The sequence below is a fragment of the Lepisosteus platostomus genome, chromosome 17 (genome assembly GCF_059453375.1).
Source record: "Lepisosteus platostomus isolate fLepPlt1 chromosome 17, fLepPlt1.hap1, whole genome shotgun sequence".
NCBI lineage: Eukaryota > Metazoa > Chordata > Actinopteri > Semionotiformes > Lepisosteidae > Lepisosteus > Lepisosteus platostomus.
Genome location: NC_142627.1, coordinates 20,000,479 through 20,017,346, shown reverse-complemented (window position 1 = coordinate 20,017,346; position 16,868 = coordinate 20,000,479). Strand labels below are relative to the sequence as shown.

At 37.8% G+C, this 16,868-nt stretch overlaps 1 protein-coding gene across 5 annotated transcripts in view; it reads left to right on the top strand.

Annotated features, from left to right (window-relative positions):
- Positions 1 to 16,868, top strand: part of pde10a (phosphodiesterase 10A) — a 93,455-nt gene that overhangs the window by 70,511 nt on the left and 6,076 nt on the right. For all 5 annotated transcript variants that reach the window (XM_088609508.1, XM_088609507.1, XM_088609504.1 and 2 more), the window contains exons 5-17: positions 841 to 890; positions 1,542 to 1,682; positions 2,337 to 2,492; positions 3,800 to 3,850; positions 5,340 to 5,398; positions 5,637 to 5,688; positions 10,412 to 10,554; positions 11,282 to 11,374; positions 11,738 to 11,924; positions 13,956 to 14,098; positions 14,814 to 14,897; positions 15,525 to 15,675; positions 16,653 to 16,808. In XM_088609508.1, the coding sequence (XP_088465634.1) occupies positions 841 to 890; positions 1,542 to 1,682; positions 2,337 to 2,492; positions 3,800 to 3,850; positions 5,340 to 5,398; positions 5,637 to 5,688; positions 10,412 to 10,554; positions 11,282 to 11,374; positions 11,738 to 11,924; positions 13,956 to 14,098; positions 14,814 to 14,897; positions 15,525 to 15,675; positions 16,653 to 16,808 (1,466 nt within the window). The remainder of the gene's footprint in view (positions 1 to 840; positions 891 to 1,541; positions 1,683 to 2,336; positions 2,493 to 3,799; positions 3,851 to 5,339; positions 5,399 to 5,636; positions 5,689 to 10,411; positions 10,555 to 11,281; positions 11,375 to 11,737; positions 11,925 to 13,955; positions 14,099 to 14,813; positions 14,898 to 15,524; positions 15,676 to 16,652; positions 16,809 to 16,868) is intronic.

Below are 16,868 nucleotides of genomic sequence, written 5' to 3'. Positions count from 1 at the left end.
TACTGTAGTTGTGCTGATTGTCCTTCAATTTTGGAATACACCTTTCAAATGCATATCTTCATAGATAAGGTTATGGGGCCATATCACTGAATTATTTTATGAAATGCATATAGTTTACATGTATATAGCTCACATTCACCCAGCAGGTAGTTATTGTCTTGCTGTTCTTTCCAGAAATCACATTACACAGAAAAAATAATTAAACCTTCTGCAACTGCAACAGAATATATCATGACTCTTCTGTTTTGAATGATCTGAAAACTGTTTTTTTTTTTCTGAAGGAAAAAACAGATGATAATATGCATAGTTCATAAGCAACTGAAATAACTATAAAGAAAAAAGGTGATTAAAAAAAAATCGACAGGACTTTTCTTAGGTTGTTTGTTGCATATCGCCTAATCTGCCACTCTGTAGATTGCGTTTGTTCATTGGTGCTGTCCAGGAATTTTAAAAGTAGGGGGTGCTTGATGGCTGAGGATCTCTTTTTATATATCCAGGCATCTTGCTGCTTTGCACTTCTTCTTTGCTGCTCTAGGGGCAGAGAACCACTCACAGTCAGCTACTGTACTGTGCTGGAGAACAGGGGTGAAGAAGAAAACCTTGCAGGCTCTGGAAACTGGTGTCGTGTATTTGGTAATTTCCCCCTCAGCCTCTCTCCTCAGACTAATTCTTGGCTTTGGCGGTTTCAAGGGCTTAGAGGACAAAAATTCCAAAAACATCATTTAATTATTTAGAAGCAAGACATACGGTTATTTCTCGGAATGGTTTGAATAGCTAACATCTGATTAAAGACTTTCCCGTTGTGACAATTGTTTTGATAATTGTATGGTATCTTTACAGCTACTAAAGCTGATGGATTTGCACTTTACTTTCTGGGAGAATGTAACAATGTAAGTATTGAGAGTTATGCTGTCTTTTTTTAGTTGTCTTGTTTCGGTCCTTTAGTGGTAGTTTGTAGGATACTTAAAATGTACCCAAAGTTTCTATGTCATTTATTATTATTTGGTTATTCTTAATTTTCAACAGGATAAATCAAATTGCCCATTTTGTTAGCGTTTGTTAAAGAGTGCTCATTGGTAATTTTAAATACCCCATGAAGAACTGTTACATTAAAAAAATACTGAAACAAATTGATATCCATTTCATATTAAATGTACTATTTACTCTGGAGATGGTACCAGTCATACTAAGGAACATACAGTATAGGAATGCTGAGGATAATGAGTTTGTAAATACCTTTCAAACTCCGCTGCAGGTAAATGCCTTGTGAATAACTACAATTTATAGGTTAACTGTTCTTACACACCAGTGTGTGTCCAAAACAGATTCTATTAGGAACAGGTCAGATTGCTTTTATATACAGTACCTATTAAATTCCTTTCACAAGAAAAAATTAAAAAGTGGTCTTAAGCACCGTCTGCTCTTCTTCTTTGGCTGTATTGAGTCTAAGAGGAAAGATAAAAAGAAACGCAGGATAGCTTGTGGGGCTTAAAGATGCTCACTACTGGGCTTGAAAAGCTGTTTGTCTTCTTTTCCATCAGAGTCTGTGCTTGTTCACCCCTACGGGTGCAAGGGAAGGGCTGCCTCAGCTGATACCCTCTGGACCTATTGCTTACGGCACCACAATCGCAGCATATGTAGCCAAGACCAGGAAAACACTGTTGGTGGAAGACATCCTCGGGGTGAGAACTTTGCTGGCCCATTCTGCCTTCCTCCAGTTCCAAATCCTTCTTGAGCTGGCCTCAGATCCTAACAACCTACTTGACTTCCTTTGAGCTGTTAAGGTCATGCAATGATTAACGGGTCCGAAATGTTAATCATCAGTCAGAAGGTCAGCATGACATCCTTGAAAGATTTTATTCAAGATTTGTTTTGGTTTTTTGCACTGAAAACCAAATGCATTTTAGTTGCCTTTGATACTATTGTTTAATCAAGTGGGTTAATCACTGCTAGGCACGTTTATTTCTTCTCTCTAGTCTTGGGTACTTAGTTTAGAAATGGGGGGGGGGAATTCTAAGTCTGACATTTTTGCTGATAATATATTAAAAGTGTATCTGGAAGGTTTTAGATAAATGGCTGATAATTCTCTAATAATAATGACATACAGTAGTTACAGATATGCTGCAGAACAGAACTTCATGAATGTTAATGCATAGCACTAGCAGGTATTATAAAAATCGCAACACGTCATTAGATGATAATGATTTCCTGGTTATCAGTGTTCTTAAACGGACTCTTCAGAGCGCTAAATTCAGAGACCTCTAGGGAAGACCTGTCTTCCATAGCTATTCTTCCTAAGCACGCTCTCTGATGAAAGCTGGGACATGTCTCCGCAGGACGAGCGGTTTCCCAAAGGCACAGGACTGGACTCAGGGACTCACATTCACTCCGTCCTGTGTTTGCCAATCCTCACTGCCATCGGTGATCTTATCGGCATCCTGGAGCTGCATCGCAACTGGGGAAAGGAACCGTTCAACCTTAGTCACCAGGAGGTGAGGTGCATTGTGAATAAAGGCCCAGGTGCACAAGCAGTTCAGGGCTCCTTCAGACTCTCTGAGACTTAGATTCTAGGAAATACAAGAATTGTTGTCACTTGCTTCTCTTTTGAAGTGGTGTACTTTTTGACCGCTTGGAACTCAGAATGTTTGAGGAACCTCTGACTTTCAAGGACAGTGTGTAGGGGACTAAAAACCTAGAAAAAAAGCCATCGATTTGGAAGTATAATTGTTTCAGGAAAGTAACAACCTCACCTGAATGGATCTGAAACTGGCGCTTGGTACGGCTTTGTGTTTTTTTTTATTTGGGTATTTGGTTTTTAAGTATGCTGTAATATGTGGATTATCCATTCTGCAAAAGCCAAAAAAAAGCTTGAAGGGTTTGCAGTTCACATTAGTGGTTTCGTGCTGCATTTTTCTGGCCCACGTTTTAAAACATCTCAGATTATCCTCTGGCATTAAATATTTTCCCATCACGCCCACTATGTATGGGTGGTGGCTTTTTTGACTGAATTATTATTTATCGAATTGGAGCTGGCAGGGAGGGGGAGACTTCACACCAAAACACACCATTGTTATGTAACAGCAGAGGAGTAGAGATGGAAATCCCAGTCTGCCAGTGATCAGCGCATGAGGCTGTTTTGTTTTTTCTGGGAGTCCGAGAGAGGACTATTGGCTTGTAAGCTGTTCTATGTGCATCTCATGATGCACGTATTGCCAGGACAGCTCCCTGGCTGTCAATAGACTTCAATTTGACCCTTCTCACAGTGACTTTTTTCAAAGCAGCTAGCACAGACATTGTGCAAGGTTTCCTTAGTATCAGGCTTAACAGATCTCTTCGTTTTCTTTTTATATCCTATTTCTATCCCTTTCTCCCCATTAAGATAATTGACTTGTATGTGCTATTGTTTCCTTCATGTTTTTGCTACCCTTAATAAGGTGGTACTGTATGTAGCAAAAATGTGAAGAAAGAACATTCAAAATTATATCCTACTACTTTAAAATTACTCTTTTAATTGATTAATAAAAATGTGGAAAATATACTGTAAATGTGTCTGATATGAGAAAAGATTGACAATGTCTATACTAAAATAAAATGGTGGTTAGCTTATCTATTAAAATGAAGTTTTAATTAGGCCAGTTATTGAACTAAAGCAATTTCAAGACTTTTGTTGTCATTTGATACTAGTCTATTCAGTTTGAAGATGCATATATACAATCTTGTAATATAGTGCAGTGAAAAATGTATAAATTTAAATTTGTAATAAAATATTATAATAGAAAAATATTTTTTGCCCTTTCAGGTTGCAACAGCAAATTTAGCTTGGGCTTCAGTGGCAATTCACCAGGTCCAGGTAACTGTTTTAAAATAATTGAAAGTGGTTTCTTCATATATTTGTTGAAATGTTATTGATTTATTACTGGTAAAAAAATGTTAATCCCGGTTGTATGACTCAATGGTTCAAGTAGTGGATAAACTGCAATTTAAAGCTGTTTTCAATTGCAGAAGAACTTGTACTCATTGGACTGAATGTGTTGCACAAAAGGCCAGTTATGGCTAGCCTGAAAAGGAGTCCATAAGAGAAATCTGGGTATCTCACAACTTCACTTGTTTTTGTGCTGCTCATTGAGGTGAAATCCATAGTGTACCTGCAGCTTTTGTGAAACATGGTGTACTCTGTTCATGAGCAATTACATAAAACACTACTGTCCCTTGAGGCATAATTACTACAGAATTGTTCGGGGGGGGGGACAGTTGCTACAGACAGAATTACATAATGTAACGCTGCTCTGTAGAGGTGACAAGGATCCGATGCAGATGCAGGAGTCGCAGGGAGGTAAGTAAACGTACCGAGCAAATCCAGGAGCTGAGTCGTAGTCCGAAGGCGAAGGTAGGTCGAGAGCCGGTTAAGGCACTGGTGGCGAACAATCCAAAACGTGAGACAGAATCGTGGTCGAAAAGAGAGCTACAGGGTCAAATCCAAAACAGGCAATGATAGCAAACAATCCAAGGGGCGAGACGAGATCCGAAGTCCGAAGGCAAAAGGTGCAGGCAGAATTCCAGGAAGGCAAAAGAGGGGTAAGAACGCTAGGCTGAGCAACAAGTAGAGAACTCAATACCGAGCAACGGGAATCAGGTAAGAATGGTATAAATAACCCGGCGTGCCGCACGGTAGAGCAATTGCAGGTGTGTTAACTCGTGCGGCGGCGCTTGTTAGTAGTAATCCGCTGCTGGTGCTGATTGGCTCGCTTACGTGTTGATCTCAGCTGGCTGGTGGTCGTGACACATAACAGTTCAGCTCACACACACACTGTCACATCTTTCTTATCTGAAGTTCAGAGAGAAAATCCGCAGAAGAATGCCAAGTTTGTGAATGATGTGGAAGCAAAATTTGTTTTGAAGTTATGTTTGGTGCTTTTATTTAAGAACAGCTGTTTAATGCCTGAGTGGAATGTTACCCATATCTGGCTTACAACAATGCAAAGGGTTCCTTGAGATCAAGAAAAAGTTTCCCCTCTTCAGGGAAATCCTGTGTAATAACCATGTGTTTATAATGGATCTCCATTGAAAGGCTGAATGCATTCAAACTGAACTGTTAGCTGCAGGTAGTTTGTAAAAGGAAGAATCTCCTAAACATAGAAAGCTTTGCCAGAAGTTACTTTCATTTCTTTTTCTCCTCCTTCTCTGTGAGTGATAGAAATAAAAGTTGGTGGTATCTTGACAGTATCTGGAGTTAGAGTGTGGTTGAAACTCAGGGAAGATGGCGACCTGTGTAAGTGTACAGCATGTACCCAGTTCTGCCTTCTGTTTCACTCTTCTCTTGATTTCCTCCCATCCTTTAGGTGTGCAGAGGTCTTGCCAAACAGACAGAGTTGAATGACTTTCTACTTGATGTCTCAAAGTAAGGGCCCGTTCAGCTTCTTGCTGGAGAGTCGTAAAATCTCTCATTTGTGTTTGAATTCACACTTTTAACCTATACTCAAAAGACAGAATAAATTTACATACAAAACCACCCAAAGACACACGTACAGCATTATTTAAACCTACAGCTAAGTATTCACCGTAAGCATATTTTTCTTGGTACACCTGCAGTCTGATACTTGTCTGACTTAATCGCACTTTCTGTTTTTCTTTTGTAGAACATACTTTGATAACATTGTGGCAATAGATTCTCTACTTGAACATATAATGGTAAGTCTGATGTAAAACATCACATGTTGCAATTAGGTTCTCTGGGGTTCTCCCGAACTGCACACCAAGATTTGCCCATCAGCACAGTTGTGAGTTGGTTGGCATGCCCTGACATTTCTTAACACATATCAATCCATATCAGTACAGAGGATTTTGAGGCTCCCTCTTGTGCCCTGATTAATTGTACCGTGTTGTTTATCTGTGAGGCGCTTTGTAGTGTGAGCCCTGACATGTCCGCGGGCTGATTTACGAGCACTGGCACTGAGCGAGGTGATGCTATGGAAATTGTGCTGTATCACCAGCAGGGATTGGGACGGTATGGCTGCAGGCAGTTGACAGAGGGCAGCCATTAAAGGCCAGTATTGAATTACTGTCAGACCACTGTCAGACTGCTGAACAGAAGAAACACAGGCCACAGGAAGCAGCCTAGGTAACAGGGAGGACATGTTTAATTATGCTGCAACAAGACATTTAAGACCGGAGGACCCCACCTCTTTTTTTTAGTTTCATATGACGCCTTAAAGATCCTGGTGAATCTCTCACAATTCTCCTGGATTAATGGATACTGTGAATGGATTCTGTACATGTACATGGATTCTGTGGCCTGTGGAGCCTGGACATCACTCATATTATGGAAGGTGGTCCCAGAATCATCAGTTATTGATGTATAGTTTTACCCACTTTTTTATGTTTGTTATAGCTGCGTTTGGATGCAAAGGTTAATTTCATGTTGACAAGTAGAAAAAAAATTGGCTGTTAAAGTGGGACATCAGGTGTCAGATGTCCCACTGTAACTTCATTTTAACACCCAAGAAAAGGCTTAACAACTGGAATATTGGGGAAGATAGTTGAATGTATCAGGCAAAGGAAACTCCTTTCCAGTGATAGTGCAGGATTTGATTTTGTTGAGCAGTGAGATGCGTTACCTTTACTGACAGTGCTCGCAGCAATCTGAGTATTTCAACAGAGCTGTTCGGTTTTAGTCCTCTGAAGTAATTGAGGTAGTCTAAAAATATTAAAGGAAATCAAAATACCTTGAATTGCGCAGCTGGGTGAAAATGTAATTAATTTTGGTAATGGCTTTGTTTATTTCCATACATTTGACACTCAAATTTTGCATATTCCTAGACATCATTAGTCATTTATATTTGACAAACATAAATAAGGTAAATATTTTACAGACTATCCACCTTATTTCTTGATTGCAACTGGTATCCCATAAAACTGTTAAATCCACATTTTTATAGTGGTAGCATGCATACATTTAGGGGTCATGTAAAAACTCTGGTTTGTCATAAATTGTAATAAACAGTATAAAAATTGTAGTAAAGTGCTTTCTTTCTGATGTGCTGGTTTAGACCCATCAAAAATTTCCCAAGCCTTTTACAATTGCAATTTTCGCAAACCAAAAATGATAGCATTTTTGTGAATATATCACATTCCAGTAATTCTAAATCATTCCTATTAAGTATTGGAATATTGATTGTGATGTCCTGGCATTATTTATAGCTGTGACATTGCACTGTATATACTGAATGGGACTTTGCTCCAATTGGCTGTTTATTAAATAAGCATAAATTACCTTTAGAATGTTTTTAAGCCAACTTTGAGACCTTCAAATCTCTATTCTGAAACATTTCTTTAATAACCTATTTTAACTTAACACATTCTTTCATGTTAAAAATTGTATTCCTAGAATAGATTATAATATAGCCTTGAGCACCTGAAATTATGAAATTATGAAGCTGACAAGTTGCAGTTGAATGTATTTAGTTTGCGTATCTTAAGTATAATGAGAGTGCTATATGCAAGGCCTATTCAGCAGCTGAAAAGATTATTGTAAACTGTTAAGTGCTGAGATGTGCAGAGCTGTTGGCAGGTTTAAATAAGCTTTTTAACATAGTGTAAATAAACTCTGCATATTGGAAAGCTGTAGGGCATTGTGTGTACAACAGAAATATAAACACTGAGATGGAGAAAGCCCGGGTGCAACCATTTAAACATGGACGTTCTGATATTGAGCTTTAATCTTTCTTAAAATGCTTCTATAAAGACAACAAATATGTAACTGCAGTAGTATTCAGTAAAGTGTCTTTTTGGCTTGCTCCTCTTTATTGATGATGTAACTAATGATGGCAGCAGGAGAATTAATTCTGAAGAAAACAGAAACACTGTGTCTGCTTACGTAGAAGAAAATGCTTCCATATTTGTTGGGCAGCACTTCACCATGTGGCATAACAATGACCCAGAATAGCTCATCAGCAGTAAAAAGTGGAAAATCTTAGGTTGTCCAATCAGTCTCCAGATCCAAATCCAACTAAGAATGCATTTTACTGACTACACACTGAAATGAAATGAAATAGAAATCATGGGTAGAACACAAAGTATTTTTGTTCTACTACAGTCAAAAGCATTTAAGAAAAATAAATCCTATTTTCCTTATTTATATTAATCACAAATACAAAAAAGTGCATGCGAATACAAATGGCTTTACTGTAAAGCAAAAGAAAATATTTTATTTTGCTCTCCCCGTACTTTTTAAGGGCACTATATTACTCATTGTTTTGATATCAGATGTGGAGAACTCATTTTGAAACTAAGAAGAAACAAAAATCCTCTTAAAACCGTGTGCTCAGCACCTTATAAATCACCACAGATTTTTTTAGAATTATTTTGCCCTTCAGGCTTTTTGCCCTGAGATTCTTTCCAGTCCCATGTCAGCCTATGTGATGTTACAGTATGCAATGAGCAAGTGCAGCGCATACACTGAAACTGCACCGCTATTAGATTTTGGAACTCTGCACACTAACATAATTCATTGACCGCTAAAGACAAGGCATTTGTCCTAAGTGTATTATATGCTAAATATTTTGTTGCGCCACTGCCATTTAGATGGTCATTAATTTGTACAGTGCAAAGTGCTATCCCAGTCTTAATGACCGAGGAAGTCAGTATCACATCTCCAGTATCATTACTTGTGCCTTTAAACAGACTGGAATAGAATAAAATCCATACTAATTTTTGTATACTGAGCTCTATTCCAGTGTAACTGTCAGAGACAGGGGGGCATACCTAGCAGTTTTATGTGTCTTTTAAGCAGGCCTCACAAAGTGGCCGTGGTTCATTTGCTGTGATCTGTGGCATTGCATCATTTATCGATCAGAAACCTTATTTCAGCCTCATTTCAGGTGTGGTTTTAGACCAGATTGTAGATTTTCCGTGGCCTCACACATACCCAGGCCCACTTTTTCTACCTCTGTGTAAGTCTTTCCATCTTATTTGTGTCTTCAGCTATAATGGGACATTTCCTTCTTAAATGAAGGAACAGGTTAAAGGTGAGATCTGTCAATCGTAATTACTGGAAGCCAGGCCATCGACGCTGTCAATAACAATTAGAACACCCTCTGAAGGCAACATGAAAGATTATGGAAACAAACAAACATTGAAGTCAGATATGAACCTATTTAGTCTTTAAGTGAACAGCATTGGTTTGTCCCAAGGGGCAGATAAGCACGCTAGCATTGTTGCAGTCTGACTATTAATCAAGCAGTTGCTTTGTTTCTTACGTAAATGCTTCTGAGTTCATTGCTTCAGTCCCTGTCTCTGCCCAGATAAACTGTAGATGCTTGGTTTGATAATGGAGCCATGTAGAGTACAATAATTAGGCATCCAGAGAATAGACAGACGCAGTTTGAATAGCTGTGTGATGACATAGATGCAGAATGAGCATGTCACATACCTATTTGCTTGTGGGGTTTGGAACAACCATTGAAGGACTTGTAAACAACACAAGTGATTTTTTTAAATTAAAAAAACAACTTTGTGTTAGTTCCACAGAATTCTATTAAAATACATGTACTTTAGTCCAATTACCAATACATCAAGGCTTATATTACAATGTATTAATTAAGCAGTTAACAATGGCTATGAGAATGATTGTCTTACAACTTAAAGTAGTTGAGTTGCCTCTTTTAAACCAGGAATATGCCAGTAACAGCAGTGTTTTTGTAATTAAATCATTTTAAAGTGCAACTCATTAACATTGTGCAGATAAAATTAATATTCTAAGTAATTGTACTGTAGTAGCACCATAATTTATATATTTATAATTTTAATTGTAGCTGCACTAGTAATGTGGGTGTTAAATGGCTTAATTTTTGTCATTTTTCTTAGATATTGATTTTAGCCTGCTTTGCATAATGATATTTAAGGGACAAGTTAAAGGCTTATCCCATGCTGAAAAGAGAAGAAAGGAAACACGTTTCGGCTGTGGAGCCTTCTTTGGGTAAATCCTTTTGGGATGATATTGTATCGGCGACATCCGTAGAGGAATAGGAGGTGGTGAGAAAGCCTGGTCTGGGAACAGACGGCTGTGAAGAGACGGAATGCTGGTTTAGTTAGAGGGGGGGGAGTGGCCCAGGGAGGAGGAGGAGGAGCGATGAAGAGATCTAGAAAAAGATTTAGAGGAAGGCATAGTGGGTCGTAGCAGAAATAGGCTAAAGTAGTTCAAGTGACACCCAAAGAAGGCTCCACAGCTAAAACATTGTGTTTCCTTTCTTCTCTTTTCAGCATGGAATAAACCTTTAACTTGTTCCTTTGCAGCCTACGCATGCTGACGCAGCTACCTACTTGAACTACATAATGATATTTCTATTTATTTGTGTGTGTATATAATATATGCTCTGTTAGATCTGTTTTTTTTTTTCATTCCCCTGTCTTTCAGATATATGCAAAAAACCTGGTGAATGCAGACCGCTGTGCGCTCTTTCAGGTTGACCACAACAACAAGGAACTGTACTCAGACCTGTTTGACATTGGGGAAGAAAATGAAGGGAAACCAGTCTTTAGGAAAACCAAAGAAATTAGGTGAGTGCTGCCTCACTGTGGATCTGTTCCCCAGTCCAAGAGCACATCTGTGGAGGCCAGAGAGAAATGCTCTTACCAGAAAATGTATGTCTTGTTAATAAGATTATGTAAAGATGCAAGAAGTCACAGCGCAATTCTCTGTAGTTATGAAATAAGTTTGTTTTTTATGTCAGTGATGAGCTCTAAAACAAGTACTTCTGAGTGCACTTTATAGATCAGCTGCAAGCCCAATCAGCCTCTTATGCAAGCACAAATGTCTTGTTTAGGACAAGGATATTGAAACATGACATGTTATAGGGCATACCTGGTTTACAAATATTTTACACAGCAGCAACAGTGTAAATTCTAAAACTCAGCTCCTTCAGAATGTTCCTTTTTCAGTCAGCTAAATCAAACCTTGGCATTGCCAAATCAGACAGGTGTAGCTGCTTTCTTAACTCAAGAATGCTAAAAGACAAGACACTGAGACAATGAGAATACAGTCTGAGGTGTATTAACAGCATTGTGCATGCGGAGTCAGATTGTTTATCCGATTTATTTACTGGATATTTGAAGTTACAATAGAAAAAAAGAAAAACATTTTTCTTGATTTGACTTAACCAATATGAATTCCTATTTAGAATATACAGTATATAATGCCTGAAGGCTGGGCCAGCAGCTGTACAGGAATGCACAGATTAGTTGTTGCCAAAAGAGAATGAAAAGGTTCAATAATCTTTTTGTTTAGGTTTTCTATAGAAAAAGGAATAGCAGGACAAGTGGCACGAACAGGAGAGGTCCTCAATATTCCTGATGCCTATGCAGACCCACGCTTTAACAGGTAAGATGTCCTATTAAAAACACACAAGTACTGTTTTTGACAGTTTTGTTTCTAGATATATGGTAGGTGTTTTAATGGGAAAAATTCCAAACTGTCAGTAAGTGAAAATTTATGGTTTTGTAATTCATCAGTCATTATTTCTGTTGCATGTTTGGGAGCAGCAATGTAAACGATTTAGACTCTTAGGAAGGCCATAACTGAACGGCCACGTTGAAGTATTACAATAACGTATGAAAAGCAGAGAATGAAGTCTGGTTCTAAGACGTTAAGTTAAGAATGTAAATGCTTCAGGAAATTGAATGAACTGATATCAAAACTCTTGCTGGAGACCTGAGATTTTTCCGTCTTTCTGTCTTTTTGCAGAGAGGTGGACCTCTACACGGGCTACACTACCCGGAACATCCTATGCATGCCTATTGTCAGCCGGGGGACAGTTATAGGGGTCGTACAAATGGTGAACAAATTAAATGGAAGTGCCTTCACTAAAACCGATGAGAACAACTTTAAAATGTTTGCAGTCTTTTGTGCTTTGGCCTTACACTGTGCTAATGTAAGTGTAGTTCTTTGCCTCTTCCTCCACCTTTATGTATTGTGTATGTACTTAGTATTTTAACTTTAAAATACTACCCTACCTTTTGCTAGTGTGAGAACTGGAGTAGGTATTTTCTTTTCTTTATAAAGTTGCTGAAAAAAGAAAAGTGTTTATACATTTATTAAAACACTGCCACCTGTAGATTCAGGAAGTGGGTGCAATTTATTGAAAGATAAAACAGGGTTGCAGGTTTTACATCTCTTCCAAAAGCCTTTCATGCCCTGTTCCCTATTTGTAAGCTCTGACTCATTTTAGTGCAGCAAATTATCATGTTATGTTAAAGCTTTTTGTATTAATTACGTCAATGAATATTTTAAGACAGAAGAACTGCAACCAACCACTATGATTTATATTTAGACATCAGTCACACAATAAGTTAAGCCATTTTTCATTCATGATTTATTGATTCAGTGTATTTGTGAATATGGTGTTCACAATTTGCTATATGATATCAGCATTAAATATTCAATCATCAACATTTTTATTTATTCACTTCAGCTGAGGTATAGTCTACACTGAGAATAAAATTAGCCATGACCTTAAATAGACTGAAGCAGGTGACTAATCTCAGACTTGATTGCTCAAGGTCATGACCCCTTACAAAGTAGTGAAAGTCATATTGCTCTCAAAGGACTGCTTCTGAAATAAGCCTGACACAGCCTATTGCAATTCCAGTTACGTGTATGAATGAAAACACCCAAACTGTTAGTAAACACCATGTACAGAGATAGAAAGAGGGAATGCTATTAATTTGTCTTCACTGTAATTCTCATAGTCTCTAATATATTTGCATTTCTGAACAGATATTGGTCTTTAAAATTATACTATAGACATTGATGTCAGATTATAATGGTAGAACGGTAGTTCTTTTAGTAGGAAAGCAGTATAAATAGTGGAAAGAGGGTGTACGTTTCCCATCAATTCAGATTGGAGTACCTCTGTCTTTACTGTATTTTCAACATCAACAAGTTCATGGCTCTGGGTTGGACTTTTTAGCAATCTCAGGACCCATTGAGATCATTCTTGAAACTGAGTGGCTAAAGAAAAAAAGTTTCTCTGAACACACAGAGATGTCTAATTATTCCAAGGATCTTAAAGCACAGTTTTCACCAGCAAAATTAGTGGTTCAAATAATAAATAAGCACCCTAACATAATTTGTCCTATATTTGTAATACAGGGATATAAGTGAAGAACAGTCAATAATTTCCCTAGTCTTAGTACCGATTGTAACCAATCCCTCCTAATAATTATAACAAGACAGTGTTGAAAAGAACTAACCTAACATTTAATACACAAGTGCCCTTGATTTCAGGTAACCCATACCTTTCTAGTAAAAGCAGGATACACTGGCAGCAATCACAGTGACAGCTCACTCATTAATGTCTGTAATTTATTATAACAGTTTTTTATGCAGGAATGCAAGACAGTAGTGGCTGTGAAGATGAATGAATATATGGAATGTATAGCATGATGGATTCATGGATGGATATTAACATTTAAAGTAACGCCTTAAAATTGCACACAATATTTTTGTTAAATAAACAACAAACATCACAGAAGCATTCAAAAATATGTTTAAAAGAGGAATAAAATAAACCTGATATTTGTATCTGTTAGTGATTTGCAAACTTGAGTCAACCATTGAGAGAGATACATTTGATTTGTTTTTTACACTGTGGCTTTCAGGATGTTACTTGATCTTCTTATGCTTTTAGATATGCTATATGCTTAATAGAGACTGGAAACCAGATAGTGTCCCACATTAAAGCATTTATAATAATAATAATAATAATAATATAAGCTAATCTATAGTGTAAGAAGTATCAACGTAAAATAATACGTTTTGCCTTAAACCCTGAAACTGAGGTTTACATTTTATACAGTATATTGCAACATGCTGGTCAACATTCACAGTACTACAAGGGAACAAAATATTTTGACATTAAGTGCATTGCAGAAAAATTATTGCAATGTGTTTGTGTTTTTAGATGTACCACAGGATACGACATTCAGAGTGTATTTACAGAGTGACCATGGAGAAGCTCTCCTACCACAGCATCTGCACATCAGAGGAGTGGAAGAATCTCACACAGCTGACACTTCCAGCACCCATGTACAAAGAAATAGAGCTGTAAGGCCCTTTACCTAACTGATGGCTCATAGTATTATGGGGTAGGAAAGGTTTATAATTAAACGTTCACATTGGTGGTATTTATGTCTCCATCACTCATTTAAAAATCTTTACTTGTTAAATGTTTTAAAAGTGAAACTTTGTATGTACTGTATATACTATCTGGTCCTACAAAGGATATGACAACTTATTGTATCCCTGTGCTAGCTGGGATTGTTGTTCACGGAGACTGAACCATAATAATTATTTTCCAAACCTTGGAAAACCTTGTCACCAAACAGTGACCACACTTAGTAAAAGCAAAGTACTGTCATTCCTTTTAGTTTCTCTTGAGGGCAATTCCAGTGCTTTTATTTCCTGGTGCCATGTGGTTTTAAAACACATGTATTATTGATAAACAATTTTGATAAACTGACAGGTCACAGTCAAAAATGTGCAGATCTTGTACCACAGACGTTTTTCAGAAAGTTTTAAAGAAATTACATACTAGACCATCCATTACTCACCCCCTTTCCCCCAACAATAAGGTTCTTTGTCATCGTTTGACAGAATTTAAAACAAGTTTCTATTTGTTGTTCATTTTATACTTTATACTGAAGTTGCAGTTGAAGTTTCTACCCTATTCTTTAGGATCATAGGTCAACACTTTGTTTCTGATTGCTACTTTTGTGCTGATATACATGGTTTAATGGATTGTTTTACTATTTGGTCATAGGTTTCACTTTGATATCAACCCTTATGAAGAACTATGGCCGGCAGTCTTTGTATACATGGTCCACAATTCATGTGGAAAAAACAGGTAACTAAATACCTTAGTTAGTTGGAGACTTACACTGTAATTATGCAATGCTTAAATGTAAACGCAAAACAACATGCAGCTCTTTTCAAACGTTAAATTTTGATTTTCCTCTTCAGCTAAATACAGATTAATTCATTTTTACACTGTCTTCTTTGCATACACTAATGGATATTCGGCATTGAATGCTATTTCTAACATACTGTAGGCCAAACAATTCAAAAGGGACATTTAAAAAAAAATAATATATATGAAAATACTGCAACATTTTAGTAAGATTGTAAGCCTTTCTGAGGATCAGATGCCACCAATTAATAAATAAAAAATATTATGACAAGAAACAGCATCATACCGATTGAGCTGGCTGCCATCCAAGAACATCACAGATTTGCTAGCTTGGCCTTAGCCCTGAGGCAGTGCCCAGGATGTCCCAGGTGCCAAGGCCACATGCAGAGAATACGAACACCTTGATGAATTTATTTCCCCCTGGATTAAAAGCCAAATGCTCATCGAATTTTGACAACACTGTGGGACAGCACTATACTCTTAATGATCTGAGTCAGTGGTGGTGTGGTTGATTGATTAGCTGTCTTTTTTTTTCTTCCTGTCTCTATCCGTCTCCATGCCTAGCTTTGAACTCGAGAAGCTGTGCCGATTCACCATGTCAGTGAGGAAAAACTATCGGCGTGTTCCTTACCACAACTGGAAACATGCTTTAACGGTGGCTCACTGCATGTATGCCATTCTGCAGAAAAACCAAGACATTTTTACTGAACTAGAAGTAAGTGGTGGTTGGGGATAGTTAGAATGTAGACGTTTATCATTATATTACTACTCATAGGATGTGTAATTAGAAACCACCAGGAATAAATTGCTTTCTGATAACGGACAAATGTATGTACATTTGAGTTATTATTACCAGACTGCTTGCTAAAGAAGCCAGGGTAAATCTTTACTTTAAAATAATACAGCATATCTATACTAAATTTTAATTTTTATATACAAAGAAAATGAGGGATCGCTTGTTGTATTTAAAAATGACAACCGTTTTTTTAGTGCATTGTCATTTAGTGTCTTTCTTCTGACAAATTAAACAAATTGAAAATATTTCACTTTATTAAATCCAATTCCAGTTTCCCTGGATTATCCCTCAGGGGACCTCGTCTACTAGTTAGAGAACCAATGGGTAAGATTAATGGCAGGAACCAGTAGGGGATATTGTAGTTGCTCCCGTCTATAGAATTTCTCCCTTAGAGCAGTAGTAAGGGAGTAGATTGGTAGATTATGCAGGGGGTCATCAGAGACAAGCGAAGAGAAAATTCAACCTTATACTAGTAATGCGTAAAATCATCCCTTTCACACAGCATCCAGGGTTGCTTCATTAATGGAGCTGCTCTGGTTAAAATACGTGGTAACTCTTTAGAATAAGTTCATATTCATATTTTATCATTTTTTTTCAAGGTTTTGTAATGGTAATTCTGTATTTTGACATTCTTTTCATTTAAATCGAGGGTACCTATGGGGAGGAAGTGCATGAAAAAGGGTGGTTCAAGCTGAAAGGGCTGGGACCCAACTGATGAGAGCCTGATCATGTTTCATGAGCATTGTTGTGATCTGATGGATCTGCACTTCCTCCCTGCTTTCTCTCTGCCCAAAGGGCACCTGTGAAGCATGATGTCACCGGACATTTTGGAATTTGTGGGACTTCATTTCACGTGTATTGGTGTACGTCTTTGTTCTTCTGGCTTCTTTCTGCAGCGGAAAGGACTCCTGGTAGCCTGCCTTTGTCATGACCTGGATCACAGAGGCTACAGCAACAGCTACTTGCAGAAGTTTGACCACCCCCTGGCTGCTCTGTACTCCACATCCACCATGGAGCAGCATCACTTCTCTCAAACTGTCTCCATCCTGCAGGTAACGCTAACATACAGGACCTCAGCCGAGTCCAGCTGGTTTCCTGTAACATTCTACTTC